The 16053-nt window shown below is 36.5% G+C and overlaps 1 protein-coding gene across 4 annotated transcripts in view; it reads right to left on the reverse strand.

The window, feature by feature from the left end:
- mtfmt (mitochondrial methionyl-tRNA formyltransferase) overlaps nucleotides 1-16053 on the reverse strand; it is a 134094-nt gene that overhangs the window by 21451 nt on the left and 96590 nt on the right. For 3 of the 4 annotated variants that reach the window (XM_039773366.1, XM_039773364.1, XM_039773367.1), the window contains one exon: nucleotides 5339-5420. The exons of the other annotated variant lie outside the window; for it this stretch is intronic. In XM_039773366.1, the coding sequence (XP_039629300.1) occupies nucleotides 5339-5420 (82 nt within the window). The remainder of the gene's footprint in view (nucleotides 1-5338; nucleotides 5421-16053) is intronic. 4 annotated transcript variants of the gene reach the window in all.

Below are 16053 nucleotides of genomic sequence, written 5' to 3' on the forward strand. Positions count from 1 at the left end.
GGGATGACCATTTGATACTAAAACAAGACTTCATTAATTTTAAAATTTCATTGTAGGATGTTTAGGTAACTTGCAAAAGTTAATGTCAAAGCACATGCATCTACAATTAGAAGGAGACTGCATACATTTGCATGTAGGAAAGCGTATTTTCTGCCTATAATAAACTTTAGTACAAGACTGCAACTTGCCATTGGACATACAGGTAAAGACCAGGGGACTTATGTATAAATGGTGTGTACGCACAAAAATGTTGCGTATGCCCGTTTCCACACTCACATTGCAATGTATAAAAACTAAACTTGGTATAAAGCCACGCACATTTTCACACCAGATAAATCCCTGGCGTACATAAGTTCTCCGCTCGGTTTTGCAAACTGGCGACACCCAGCGTCAAAGCAGTGCTACTGTTCCTGTGTGGCTTCCCTTTTATTTTTTGGATTCTCATCCCTGATGCAGCTTTATCATATACACTGAAATTAACAGTATATAGTTTATTAGTTTAAGGCATCTTATTGTAATTAACCTGTAACCATATAATGGTGCACAGAATGGCCAAACTATTCCAAATACTATAGCTGCTTTAGCATTGTCACTGTCAGTGCACCACTCAAGAGTATTTAACCCACTGTATCTGAATGTGAAATCACACCTGTACAGCAGCTGATCGGATTATGGGGATACAGCATCTAGCACGCTGTCTCAGCCATGTGCACAGTCTATTTGAACTTCACCAACACAGTATGCCAAACACTTCAGAGTCTTTCCTGTAGGGAACTCGTGCTTCAGAAACAGTTTCATCCCAAGAACTCTAAACGTACTCAATCAGTCCATCAAGTGTTCCTGGAGGAACTGTTTGTACTTATAATCACAATCACCTCACTGTAAACTTGCACTACAGTTATAATATTGCACAACCTGACCCACTTTATAAAGTGCATATTTACATATGATGACGACTGGCTTCTAAGTCGATTTAGATTTCCAAGCACTATCTTCTTGGAGCTCTTGATATCATTTTTAAGATGAAATCCAGTAAAGCATGTTTATTACATTATACAGATAAGTTTTAAACTTCATTAAAATAATATATATTGTTAATAATTAAACATGTGAGGACACAGTGGACAGCGGTAGTGACAAGCTGGCGCCCATTCAGGGATTGCTCCTGTCTCGCGCTATATGCTTACGCTACCCTGGATGGATAGATGGATGGAATAATTAAAGATGTACTATGAAGATATTTCAGTGCTCCATAAAAGTTTTGAAGAATCGTCACTCTAAGCTTACAGATATCTTGCAATCTATTACAGAGCTGATTGTGTGGCGATTGGTTACTTGGAGAAAGAAAAGGAAAGACAGGAACTGGGGGATAGTATGTGTGAGAGAGACGGTACTGCTGCAATAAATTATTTTTTAAATCATTGAAGGTCGCACACGGCGCAGCAAGCATCTTGCGGGAGGCAGGAACAATCTCTGGACAGGGCGCCAGCTCATCACTAATACTGAGCCACTGTGTCCCCATGTTTAATACATGCTTTAATTGCTAACATTATGAAAATGATATAAAGTATACATCTTAACATTTAAATTGTTCAGGGAGCTGTAACATCATGAATGTAATGTATTCTGTGTCCTGTCGGAGGAAGAGAAACCCCGTTTAAGAAGCATGTAATGATTCACACACATAGACTACATAAGAAGAACATAACATGCTACTTTAGTTATGATGGTATTTGAGAAACTAGTAAATGAAATGATTTTAAGATGAAGTTTATGACGTTCTACAAAATAAACTATGTGATTAAAGTGGATATTTCGAGATTAAAGTTGACATCTGGACATTTTTTTTTATATTGTGTCCCTATTTTGTTTTTCTTTTCTCTGTACCCTAATAAGCTTCCATATGACTCTCAGAAAGTGGGCTACAACTCGCCTGTTCACAACGACTTTGATATTTAACCACTACTTATTTATTTCAGGCACTTTGAGACTTACTGAACTTGAACGTTTGAGTTTCTCCAAAATTCTGTTACTCGATCAACTTCCTTTTGTTGTTTATATCACTGCTTAAACCAACAAATACTATGTTTTTTTTCTTGCCTCTACTTGGTATTCGCTGAAATTCTTCTTTTCACAGAATGCAAAGCATAAGGAGCTATTTATATTTAGTTGCATATTCAAAGAAGTGTAATTAATTCTGGGAGGAGTCTGGGGGCCGGCAGGCGCATGCACGAGCGTTACATTTCACACAGACTGGAATTTAGGCAGTGGAAGAACATGGAAGTTGGCGTACACACAGATTTATGCATCTGGATTTTTTTGTGCGTATGGATATTTCCGCTTTTGTCCGTATGCCATGTTTTACTGTGAATTCTATGCACAGCATTATGCATGAGCCCCCAGACTTCCTGGAACAGTGTGTGCTGGACAGGTGAAACGAAGAGTTGTTTGGCCAAAGTAACAGCAGACATGTTTGGCACAAATCGAAGACAGCATTTTAGGAGAAGAACCTCATAATAACTGTGAAGCATGTTGATGTAAATGTTATGGTTTAGGTTTGCTTTGCTCTCTCAGGACCCGAACAGCTTGCAGATATTGAGTCAACTATAAATTCTCCTTCATAACAAAGTGTGATTGAGAAAAATCTGAAAAGTCTGAAAGTTGAAGCTTAACCAGAAATGAACCTTTCAACATGATAATGATCAGAAGTGACTGAATCAGCCCACAATCTAGTTGTTATCTTTGACTCTAGTATGTAATTTAAAGCAAATATTACAAAATTGTCCAAAATGTGTTTGTTCCATCTTTAAGGCATTTAAGGAAATTAAGGCGTTTTCTAAATAAGTGGGATACTGAGAAATTAATTCATGCATTTATTTCTAGTAGGATTGACTACTGCAATGCAGTGTTCACTGGATGTTCAAATTGTTCTTTATACAGCCTCCAGTTAATCCAAAATGCTGCTGCAAGAATTATTATAAAAACCAAAAAATACAAACACATAACTCCAGTTCTTAAATCCTTACACTGGCTCCCGGTTAAGTTTAGCACAAATTTAAAAATCCTACTTTTAACAAATAAAATGTTAAATGGCCAGGGTCCGGCTTACTTATCTGAACTTATCATTACTTACAAATCAGATCGCATATTAAGATCACAAGATGCCAGTCTGCTTATGATTTCAAAGATTAATAAAATAACAATGGAAGGTCGAGCTTTTAGTTACAGAGCCCCTAAGCCATGGAATGGTCTGCCTGCTACTACTGTATAAAAGATGCCTCGTCAGTCTTAGCTTTCAGGTCCCAGCTGAAGACTCACTACTTCAGTTTAGCATACCCAGACTGGAGCTGATGATTAACTGTGCATACTGCATCTCTGCTGTTAGTCATTAGAACTAAAACGTAAGTAATATGATAGTTATAATTTGTTACTAACCCTCACCTATTCTGTATCTTTTCTCGGTACTCAAATGTGGCACTTGGTGCCACAGCCCTACTTCCAAGTTGTTTGTCTGCATAAGGAAAAGTCATCGCTAATGGAGAAGCACTAAAATCGTCGGATAGAAGGGTACTGACAGCACTGATATTGGAATGGCCAACTGGGGGAGGCAGCTTAATGGCTGAAGTCTCCAGGACTCTGAACAAATCTGAATCCTATTATATGATATCATCAACTGCTGAATTTTGTTCTATGCTTGTAATAATACTATTGTACTATTGTATTGTATTGAGGATTGTATTGTTCTGCTCTATGTAATGTATTATATTTATTTTTTTTTTTTTGACACGCACTGCACACCCAACCTACCTAGATAGGGGTCTCCTCTTTAAATTACCTTTCCCAAGGTTTCTTCCATTTTTCCCTTCAAAGGTTTTTTTGGGAGTTTTTTTTTTATTGTCTTCTTAGAGAGCCAAGGCTGGGGAGGATGTCAAAAGCCAGAGCCTGTTAAAGCCCACTGTAGCACTAATTATGTGATTTTGGGCTATATAATTTATAAATAAATAGTATTGTACAGTGATCCCTCGCTATATCGCGCTTTGACTTTCGCGGCTTCACTCCATTGCGGATTTTAAATATAAGCATATCTAAATATATATCACAGATTTTTCGCTGGTTCACGGATTTCTGCGGACAATGGGTCTTTTAATTTATGCTACATGCTTCCTCAGTTGGTTTGCCCAGTTGATTTCATACAAGGGAAGCTATTGGCGGATGGTTGAGAAGCTACCTAATCAGAGCACGTATTACATATTAAATAAAACTCCTCAATGATATACGATATGCTTCTCACGCGGTGCTTGATTGTTTGCTTTTCTCTGTCTCTCTCACTCTCTCTGCCTGACGGAGGGGGTGTGAGCAGAGGGGCTGTTTGCCTAGAGGATACGGACACTCCTCTAAAAAATGCCGCTTTATCGCAGTGCTTCAGCATACTTAAAAACACGTATTGATTTTTTGATTGTTTGCTTTTCTCTCGCGCGCTCTCTCTCTCTCTCTGACATTCTCTGCTCCTGACACGCATTCTTTGAAGAGGAAGATATGTTTGCATTCTTTTAATTGTGAGAAAGAACTGTCATCTCTATCTTGTCATGGAGCACAGTTTAAACTTTTGACTAAAGGGTGTTATTTCATGTCTAGATGGCTCTAATAATGTTAACAGTGTGGGAGAGTTTATAAGGACTTAAAATATATAAAAATAACCATACAAACATATGGTTTTTACTTTGTGGATTTTATCGCGGGGGGCTCTGGAACGTAACCCCTGTGATTGAGGAGGGATTACTGTATATTGTAATGTAGAAGTACACTAGCAAAACCTCTAAGAATAGCTCAAACATACAAAATGATGAGTTACGGACTGGCTTGGTCAAATCCAACTTGAATCCCATTGAAATGTTATTGGGGAGGATTTAAAAGAGGCAGTTTATGCAAGAAAACCCACAAATCTCTTGCAACTGAATGAAATTTGCATGAAGATATGGCCAAAATGTTCAATGTTTGAGACTGGTGGGTAGTTATGCAAAATGCCTACAAGAAGTAATTTCTGCTAAATGGGACAACATCAGCTTCTGAGACAAAGGGTGTACTTACCTTTTCCCCATTAGACCATTACATTTTTGTTAATCAATGATTAAAAATGCACAATTTTCTTGTGTTTTTATTCAGGTTATATTACCTTATCTGTTTCATAAAGATCTACTGTTTAATGTTAAAACATGCTGAAAAAGTCAATAACTTTCATGGAGACTGCTTACTTTTTCACATGCTTGTGTGTGCTGTGTGTGTGCTATAGAAAAAAAAATAATTGTTTTGGTTTAGGGACTGTAGCTTATTTTTTTACCTGACAATTTTGGAATGTCTTCTTCTTTTACCAAATCCATAAGCTTGACGACCTCTCCTTGCCACAACGTTCGCAGTAATATCTGTTACAGAAAAAAGCCAAATAATAAAACAGAATGAATCAAGTTTATCTTACAGGATCTAAATGATGGCCCATACAGACTATACTTATGTATTTAGAAAGTGTGCTGAATCAATCATGCCACAGAATAAAAATTATTTAAGAGATGTTGTGACAGTAAAAGACTATTTGTCTCAAAAGAGTTTATTAATTCCAGTTCTTCTCCCCATAGATATAGCCACTATAGGTCAAAGGTCAGTTTTATATGTACTTTATTGATATTAAACTACTTGTTTTATGTGTAAACCTAAGCCTCACAAGAAGAGTTCTATTTATGATTAAACACAATTCTAAATACATGTCCACTTCTCAAATAACACGTAAATATACTATGTTCTCCATTCTTGCTTCTTGTTCCTCTGGTCCAACTCCCACAAACCCAAGCTTCCTAAGCCAATGAGCCTTGACTACAATTATCCTTCCAAACATATGGTTCAAACAAGTCTCTGGCAGGATACAATATTAAAACTCTTTCTGGAGTTAATCATGGCAAAGTTTCAGAATTGTTTTCAGGATCAGAAAAGATCTTTGGCTACTGAAAAACAGACTTCAACAACATCTGGTAAAATCACAGATGTGCTTCTTTGATTTCCTTCAATCATGGTGAAGTCTCCAATAGATTTTCTCCTTCAACATAGCTAGGCGATATGGTCTTAAATTGAGATTGCAATTATTATTAATTATATATGTCCTCAAAACACAACACATTAAAGATTGAAGTTCAGCACCATGTAGACATGTACTGTATATACAAATTTTCTATACAAAGTCCAAAACTTGGCACATTTTCTCACAATAATATGAATTTTAGAAAAGGTAAGCTTTTTTTCTATTTAAAATAACAATTTCGTGACTAGCTGTGCCTTAAAGAAATGCCTCAAATAACATGTTTTTTCCAACCACTTTTGTTTCATATCTCCCCTACTTAAATCTGAATTTCCACTGTATGTATTGCCTCTGTGTCTTTCAGTCACGCTAATCACTGACCATAATATTATGCAGACGTGATTATTATACATGGACTGTTTTATGACTGACATCATTTGTATTGGTTCTTTTTCTTGACTATACCAGTGTTTGATGCATATGGGTATCCATTTTATAACATTTACCAGCATAAGTACTGCTTTAGCTTCCGAGCAACTTGTATTTTGCACCCAGTGCTCATAACAGCTTCTTAAACCTTTATTTCTCTGCAAAATTGATAGAAAATTGTACACAGTCTGCTCCTGGTAAGAATCTGTAAGGGGTGCCTGAAATTCTGACAAGGGTCGTGATATTATGTTACACACAGAGCCATTTCAACTAACCTGCAAAGATTTACTTTTACTTTCAGTCTAAATAAACAGTGAAATAACATCTACAGTACCTTTTAAAATCTGGCATTATAAAATCACACAGATTTTAATTTCATTAACTGGTATTTTTGTATGACTAACCTCAGTTCAGAATATAATACGGCTGTATATATTTAACTTCCTCCAACAACCTTAACAGAATAAAATATCACAAAGACAACATGGTATAGTATCCCTGGGTACAGATCTGAGCGGGACACGTTTTTCAGGCAGCTGTGTGCTGTCAGAGGTGTAGAGATGTGGAGAAATTGTCCATAAAATACGCTCACAGGAACTGTTAGGAGGAATGCACAGGCACAGCATTTAAAGAGTTCTTCGACTGGGTGTCCCCACTACTAAAGCCCATCGGCCTTTGTGTGTGACCACCAGTGAACCTCAGATGTGCTCACAGAGCCCAGGTGGCCTTGGGTGAGTGGGGTGAGGTGAAGCCAACAAAGTGTGTGTGCAGGAATTGCAACAACACAGTAGGGGGTGCATGAAGCCATTAAAGACATGTGTGGCATGGATTAGTGGTCAAGAAAGGCAGTATAGGATTCATCTGCTGAAGAAACTAATGGTCCTTTTCAGGACTACCTACTACCAGCTTTCCACAGAGTGCTACATTCATTCCTCCATCTCTTACACCTTTATGTTGTTACAGTATTTTTTGTTGTACATTATTGTAATTAGGAATGTCAACTTACTTGCTATGCAAAAATACAAAGTCAAAAGGAGAAGGAAAAAAAGGCCAGGGTGCAGTTTACGCCATATCTGATAAATTAACATTGAATAATTCACACAAAAGAAAAATATGATGGCTGCTGTTTTTATTCCTGCTTGCAAGACTTCAGTAATGGAGACTGTGTTAAATGGATGGAAAAGAATTTATGCTGTGATGTCGTCTGATTTCTGGTGTAACCAGTAATTCACATTAATGTATCAGACTGTTATCCCAGGGAAAACAAAATTATTTGCTGACAGGAAAGCTAACTCTACCGGTTCTAAACGTTTCTTCTCCTGATCCTTGCTCCATTTCTTTTCCCCACATACTTATTACTACCAGGCAACAGTGGGTGTTGGGGATTTTGTGGATTTTACTTAATGTTCAGAAGAGTGGAAAATTAAATGAAAGTGCAAAACACTGCAATATGTTTTAACAAATGTAAATTTTGGTATAACAAACATTCTTTGAGCCAAAAATGGACACTGAAGATAATAATGTGATGCACACACACTTTCGCACCTATGCTTTCCATGTGGAGTCTCGGAAAGCCTGCAACAGGCTGTCTCAAAGAAACAGACAGTCTGTTGTTAAATTTCCAGATTCAGGCAGTCTTGGCAAGAATACAGGTGTGACATCATACACATAGCCAAATGTGTAAATAGCATCTCCGTGGGTAGCTGTGTAATTAGCAGATACTGTACTTTTTGGCTTTCATAGCAGTTCTCAAAGTTTTCTTTGAGATGAACAAAAAAAACTGAGAAATGGTGTCAGATTACGTGGAAATAAATATTAACAATCCTGGAAAAAAGCTGATTCCGGAATAAAGAAAAATTACGTGACAAAAGCATTAAGAATCACATTTTCAATGCTGTGACCTAAATTGGAAAAAAAATTAGAAGTGCATTTGCATTTCTATAAAAAAAAAGTTACATACAATGTCTCTTTTTTTCTGGATTTTCATACTGTGCTTTATTTTTATAAAAAAAAAACTGCATCTTAATTGTCATCTTCAAATAAAATATTTTTTGCAGTTTAAGAAGCACTGTTTATTTATACAGGTATTGTCAAGTTTGGGTCACAAAGTTGTATGAAAGATAGGAAGGTTAGTCCTGGTTTCCTAGGAAAATGCATGTACTTTATTACTGTATAGAGAAGTCAGGTACAGTCTCAAAACTTCATTCAAAATAGGAGCTAAAAGTAGCCGCAACACCGGCAAATGTCCTGCTTTAGCTCCCATCTTCAGATTAGAACACCACCAGTGGCTCAGAATCAGTGCTGTGGTAGACACAGTCTGGATAAAAGAGATCAGGAGAGTGCGAGGAAGAGCAGATCAAAGTCTGGTGTTAAATGTTTTAAATATTGTGCGACAAGCAGTAAAGCTTATGCTGCAGAAGACAACAAATTACTCTGACTTGGTTCACTGTTTACCACACACAGCATAGCAGCTACAGAGCTGTCCTTGCATCATTGCCATTAAAGATAGCAAATCACTGGCAACCTTGTTCACAATAGTACATGCCTTTTCCTTATATTCATTTTAATGAAATTTCCGTTATAATTAAATATTTTAATGGTCCCATGAGTTTAGTTATAATGGGATTCCACCTGTATTGCCCAGCTCTATTTTAACAGCATACTTTAAAATGTGGATCTAGTTCAGTTCATTCTGCTCCCTGAAAAATATGCCTGATACCAGTAACTACAATTGATTCCATGTAAAATATAGGTGTTTTATTCTTCACCTGCTCTGAATGTTATATCAAACTAATAAATGAAAACTAAAACATGACTTAAGATAAAGTCGATTGTAAAATGAGAAAATTGAAAAGCCCCGCCAAATCCTTCTCTTCCGGTTTTATGTGTACAGTGCCGACAAACCCCAAACTACAAATCCCACAAGCCACTCTGCATTCGTGGATACTTTTTTAAAGACATTTTCCGTAGGAATTTAACACTAGAATCCCTGAAGCCTAAGAAAAAAGAAGTAATCCCGGGCCACCTTAAATTCATTTGCACCTCTCCATCAGCGTCTTTGTTTTGCAAATGTGTCAATCAGCACAAGCAGCAAGCTATCCAATCCCCACCCCACCGATGCAGGTGAAGTTCTCCCAGCTCAAGTCTCTTTATCTGGGTGTGGGGTGCCTGGAGTTGTATGTGGTAAATAATATATTGTTATTTGGAACACATACATTTCATGCGTGTCCCATGCCTACAACGATCTGGGTAAATGTAGGATGACAGGAAATGAGAGGCAAGAAACAAATACCTAAAACAGAAACTTTTTCCATGTTATAGTAATAATGACATTAAGTGTACAATGTGTGAAGACTACTGTCCAAATATCAAATAAACGTGCACTTTTGTTCAATAATATAAACAAAGAAAAAAAATCATTCAATTAACATGTTGTCAGTGAGTTAAAAACCCAAGCTCAAATGTCAATCAACAGAAAGTTGATGTCTTCTTGGATAGTGGAGATGTAAGAACTGCCGTCTTATAACCAAAAGGTTGAAGGTTTCAGTCTGGGTACTCATCGTTTTGAGTAGTGAGTTGCTATTATTATGATATAATAAAAACATACATTTGATTTGAGTCTGTAACACCCAGTGTAAATTTTTACTACCTGTAAAAGATATCGCTGAAGGGATATAAGCAGACACACAAACACTGGTGAATCATGTCTTCTTGGTATCTATCTGTCACTTGAATTTTTTATTATTCATTTTTATTCTTGAATAAAAGAACACTTGTATTGTTATACCTTTGCAAAAGAGCTTATTTTATATTCCTGTAACCGCTCTCTTGCACATAAACACAAATTCATACATGAAAATGTCATGTACACCACTTGAACATGAGTTGTCATTTGAAAATGTTTTTTTTTTTTCCCCCAATCTTGCCCGTACTCCACGTTATGGTGCATGGTACTGAGAATCCAAATCTTAACACTAGCGTTGAGACATGCTTGCATACTAAAGTGACTTTAGCAGCAGGCAGAAGTGTACTTATGGTGTCATGCGGAGCAGAGTTGTGTCACGATGCAGCAGTCTATTAGCCAGCGAAAGCACTGTGAAGAAGTTGAGTGTTGTTGATTTGTCCAGAGATGGCTCCATAAGCTTTCTGACCACAAACTCAGAAAGTGCTTCTCCCGTGGGACTACTGGGATCTTTTCCTAAATAAGGCATGCCATTACACATGTAGTTTGTCTCCAAATCTCCTGCAATCCAAAACTTTATACCAAATTTGTCAGGCTTAGTTGAGATACATTGCAAGAAAAGGTAATTGACCTTGGTTGGAAATAGTTGCATTTCACACATTCTGCACAAGCGTCCCTGTTATCAAAGTGCAAATGCTGCATGATAATGGTCTGATAACGGTCATGGGGCATTGTATCTGCTTTGCGGTACAACAAATAGTTCTGAGCAGGCTTCAACCACAGCACCAACTGTGGTCATCACTGCTCTTGTGAAAAGAATGAGGATAAACACTATCAACTCAAAGAGGGAGAGGGAAGTTTGTTGTACCACATGAATGTTACTAACAGAATAAAACTGAATAATAAAAAAAGCAGTAACTTTTACAAGTAGCCAAAATTTACACCAGGTGTTACAGACTCAAATCAAATGCATGTTTTATTATATTATTGTAATAATAATAGTAGCTCACTACTCAAAACAAGAAGTACCTGGAATCGAATCCATGACCTTTTAGTTATAAGACAGCAGTTCTTAGATAGATAGATAGATAGATAGATAGATAGATAGATAGATAGCTAGATGTTAGGGCCTTTTTGTAACTACTAAATGGCCCATTTGTAACCTACAGGGAACATTTGTACCTCTAGTAGGGACATTTTGTAACTTTAAGGCACATTTGTACCACAGCACAGGGAACATTTGTAGCTTGTAGGGCCTTTTTGTAACACAAGTCAGGCTCTTAAGTAACAAGCCAAAAAATGGTTATTTTGTAACACAATTGGCACTTTTGTAACACAAAAAGGTGACTTTTTAAAAAATATTTTTCTATTTATATTTGTTTTAAACATTAATCTTAACCTTAGTAGGTTCCTGGTTTTAGCACATTGTTTGTTGAAAGGCTATAGCACCATAATACTTCATGCTGGATACACTACAGTTTTAATACACAGATAGATGTGACTTTTTTTAGCTATACAGACATATTTAACTTTTATATTGAGTCATTAATGTCACTCCTGCACCCTCTCCTTCTTTCCTATTCTCTTCACTGCCAAGATAAGATGAGGTGGACTGTTAGGCCGAGCTCTAATCCTGATGGATTGTTGTTCAGGTCTTGATGCCTGATACATGAGCTAAGATGTGAGGCTTTAAGTTTTAAAAGTCAGTGTGTTTTGCTGGTAAATTCCATGTTGTATTTGTGTATTTTTGTGATCGAGGGCACACCTGCAAACATCCTGAAGTCTCACAACGACAGGCTGATTAGGCTGAATTGGTGTATTTCTGCTTTTTAAAAATGTTGTTGCTTAAGTAATTTCAATTTGTACTAAAGGTAAATTTTGCTTCCCCTCTGAGGCTTGCAAGAAGATGCAATTTGAAGAAAGAGAAGTTTGTCAGGAGGATTAGGTCACTACAGAAAATATTAATAATGATTAACAATATTGTAGTTTTATATGAAAAAAAGGAAATCAAAGGCCTAGTAAATTAATGTGAGTTTTATAAAAAGTAAAAGAATGAATATAAGGAATCCTAGCAATAACGATTGATTGCTAACAAAGTATGAAGGTTTTCTTATTAAGGCACAGTGACGTGTCAGAGGCCTAACACAATTCTGATTTGTGTTTCAAGTTATTTCTGCTCCTCTCTAAGGCCCACCACACGACCACTGAGACTGCTTTATCTATGTAACATTCCACTGGAACTCAGACTAAATAGTTTTAAATGCAAAAAAGTGAATTAAAACTTTAATGGAGACAAGCCTTGTGTAAATGTGGCCAGCAACTGGTTATATTAAGTTATTGATTAATACAACTTACTGAAAACTAGTGGGATTTTTGAATTTCTTTTCTTCTTCCCTGTAATGTGAGCTCAGAGTGCCTTGAGTTACAAAGGCCAGCTGGTCAGTGGTGGTCATCAGTTGTGCTGACCTTTCTGTTCCTTGTGCTTTGACTGGTGCTGTACACCCAAAACATATAGAAGTGCAATCACAGAATGTCAGGCAATGACTATTCTGTTTAAAAATGCAGAATAGTAGTTCTAAGTTTTGAGATCCTTAAAATATTATATTTAAACTTAAATAAACGATGTTTAAAAATGGCAACATAAGGGAGAATAGTAACTGTATTATTACAGTATAAGGCAAAGACCACCATGTCGCCATCCAAACTTAATTTTCACAAAGTAGTTTCTTAAGTCAAATTTGTAAAACTGAAATTTCAAATAAAACTCTACATTCACAACAACCCTCCTCCATTCACTAAACATATTTGGTTTTTTTTAGTAAAATAATGTATATTTTATAATGAAATAGTCCATACCAGACTAAAGTAAATGTTTTATACACTCCATCAAACAATGTAATCACAAACAAAATAACAGAGAACAAATAATACAAACACATAATTCAGGTAAAAATATTTTTATTGAACAAAATATTACAAGTACAAATGTCAGTGTAGATTTTTTATTAAACAAAACAATTGTCATAATAATTAAATATTTAATTCATAATGCAATAATGAGTCAGTGAAATAAACATTTCAAACTCACAGTAACAGACTCTGACCGGATGTTAAAGCCACACATTCAGCTGACATCTTGTGATCCTGAGGTACTTCAGGTTTGTTTTTCTGCGTTCAGATTTCATTCTTGTCAGACTGTGAGTGATCTGAAACGTCTCTGCCATCTCTTCTCCTTCAGGGCAGCTGCCTAAAGCTTTCTTCACCCTCTCTTGTACTGTTGGGCCCGATGCCATGATGTGGTGGCACTTCTCCATTATCACACTGCCCCCTGAAGACCTGAAGTTCCCCTTTATGGTGTTGTACAAGAATACAGCAGCTGAAAAAATCAATAAGATATATTGTTCATTTTCTGTTCTTTCCATTTCCTGACAAATTAAAGAATATGTGAAATTTAAATTATTTTATTTGTTCATTCGCTCATTTACAAAACCTGCTTATTCAAGTTTACAATCACAGTCATTTTAACTTGTACAATGTAATATTTAAGCATTTTTCTTAAGGCAATGTAAGAAATGTGATTTGTTTTAAAGATCGATTTCTCTCTTCCATTATAAAGGGTACAGAATCAGCCCGTCTTGGCCCTGCTTTTCTACAAGGCCAGCTCTCTAAACAGATGGTCATCTTTACATTGTCTGACCTCTGAATTTTATGATTTTACAGTCATTTGTTGTTAGTTCGGAATTAACCTGTCATCTTTAAAGTTTGTATTTGAACACGTTAACTCACTAACATACATGTGTGACGTTGTTTGTACTCACTGTACTTTCAGTAGTTGTTTTGTATTGAAAGGCTTCAGGCCTAACTAAGATATTGTATTCTTGTGGTTTACTTCATTGATTGTTTATCTGAATTTGACAGACCCTACTTGTGATAACATTCAGACCCCATTGCTGTATAAATCTCACAAAGCAATCATGTCATCCATCCATTTAACCATCCACTTTCTAAACCAGGACAAGGTTGCAGGTAGCAGGAGCCTATCCCAGCAAGCAAGGACTAGAGGCAGGAACAGCATCTGTTCAGTTCACTTGACATGGTGAACACACACACACACACACACACCAGGACCAGTCTAGTACTGGCAAATACACATAACCTGCATGTCTTTGGATTGTGGGGGAGAAGCACCTGGGGAAACCCATGAAGACACAGGAGAACATGGAGACTCCACGTAGGGAGGACCTTCAATGAGAATTCTGGTCTCCTAACTGCAAGAAAGCCGCACTGCCACTATGGCACCGAGCTGAACAATCATGCCATCCAGAAGGGTTAGTTAAAGAAAATGCACAAAATATGTTAGCATGGAAAAGCATGAATTACAATTAAGTAGAATCCTCAAATTAAATGCATATTTTAGAAAAATTGTTTAACTATAGAAAGAAAAAGAAAAAAAAAAACTTCTGATTGTTTCTATGCTCAAGATTTATATCAGAAGCTTATAATTTTTCACTGGTGTGTCATATGCCTTTTCTTTAAGGCTATATTAGCTGCAATTCCTCAGCACCACTAAGCTATTTAATTAGAGAATTCATTTTTCTATAATGAATATCATCAGATGGCAGAGTAACTCAGTAGTGCTGCTCCTGCCTCATAACAAGGAGCCCAAGGTTTATGTCCCAAGTGCTACTGCACAGAGTTTGCATGTTCTCTCCATGTTCATGTGGATTTACTCCCACAGTCTAAAGACATGCAGGTTAGGTGGGTGGGTAACACTAAACTGGCCCTGATGTGTGTGTGTGCGTGGATGTGTGTGAGAAAGAGTGTGTGTGTGTGTTCACCCTGTGAAGGACTGGCATAGGCTTCAGCTGTGTCCTGCCCTATAAGTCGGTTAGGAAGGTGGCTGGATGGAAAAATTGATTAGTATTGGATTTTGTTACAGCTTTACCTTATGCTTCAAATGCATATATGTCTGCATTTTTAAACATTGCACTGTTATTAATGAGACCATAGGAAGCAGGTTAAGTAAATGAATGAAAGGACAAATTTGATTAATTAGTTTACATCACAATGCATCTTAATTATATAATACATTACATGCACAAGTTAAATATGTACAAAAAAACACTTAAGCAATGTACAGAAAGCACAAAGCGTGAATAATCTTACCTTATATATGATGTGAAACTTCCAAATTTTCATAGGTCTTCATCCAGTATGCTTGAAAACTCGCAGCAGCTGTCATTTCATTCACTTCCGGATAGCAAGATTACCACGTTTGTTATTATATATACAAAGTATATATATATATATATTATTTATATGTGAAAAAGCTCCATTTCTCGATGTCCAAGCAAGGCTCTTCATACCTAAAATCTATTTTTCTGCGTATCAAAACTATCAGTTTATTTTTCATATAGCGACTTATATTTTTTATTAAAATAAAATAAAAAAATATATATTCGTGCACGACCATTACGTAAAACATATTGCTTCTGTAAAACAAAGCAGTAAAAATAAGAGACATTTAAAATAAACAGGCAAAAATATCCACTCATTACACATATCACGCAATATTCTGAAAAGGGTTAAATATTAAAATCATGTACAGTATAGTACAACGGTAATAGAAAAAAATAGAACCATCTAGCGGGTGCTACACCGGGCGCTGAGCGCTTAAAAAGACGTCCCAACGTGTTTATCTCTTGCGAGTTTTTGATGAAGTGCCGCTAGAAAAAAAAAATAGAACCATCTAGGGGGCGCTCCACCGGGAAATGAGCGCTCATAAAGCCGTCTTAACATGCATTATCTCTTGCGAGTTTTTGCTGAAGTGCCGCTACTTGAATGGATTGTTTTCTGCTCACCACGGACCATCAAAACG

This window comes from Polypterus senegalus, chromosome 12 (genome assembly GCF_016835505.1).
Source record: "Polypterus senegalus isolate Bchr_013 chromosome 12, ASM1683550v1, whole genome shotgun sequence".
Taxonomy (NCBI): Eukaryota; Metazoa; Chordata; class Cladistia; order Polypteriformes; family Polypteridae; genus Polypterus; species Polypterus senegalus.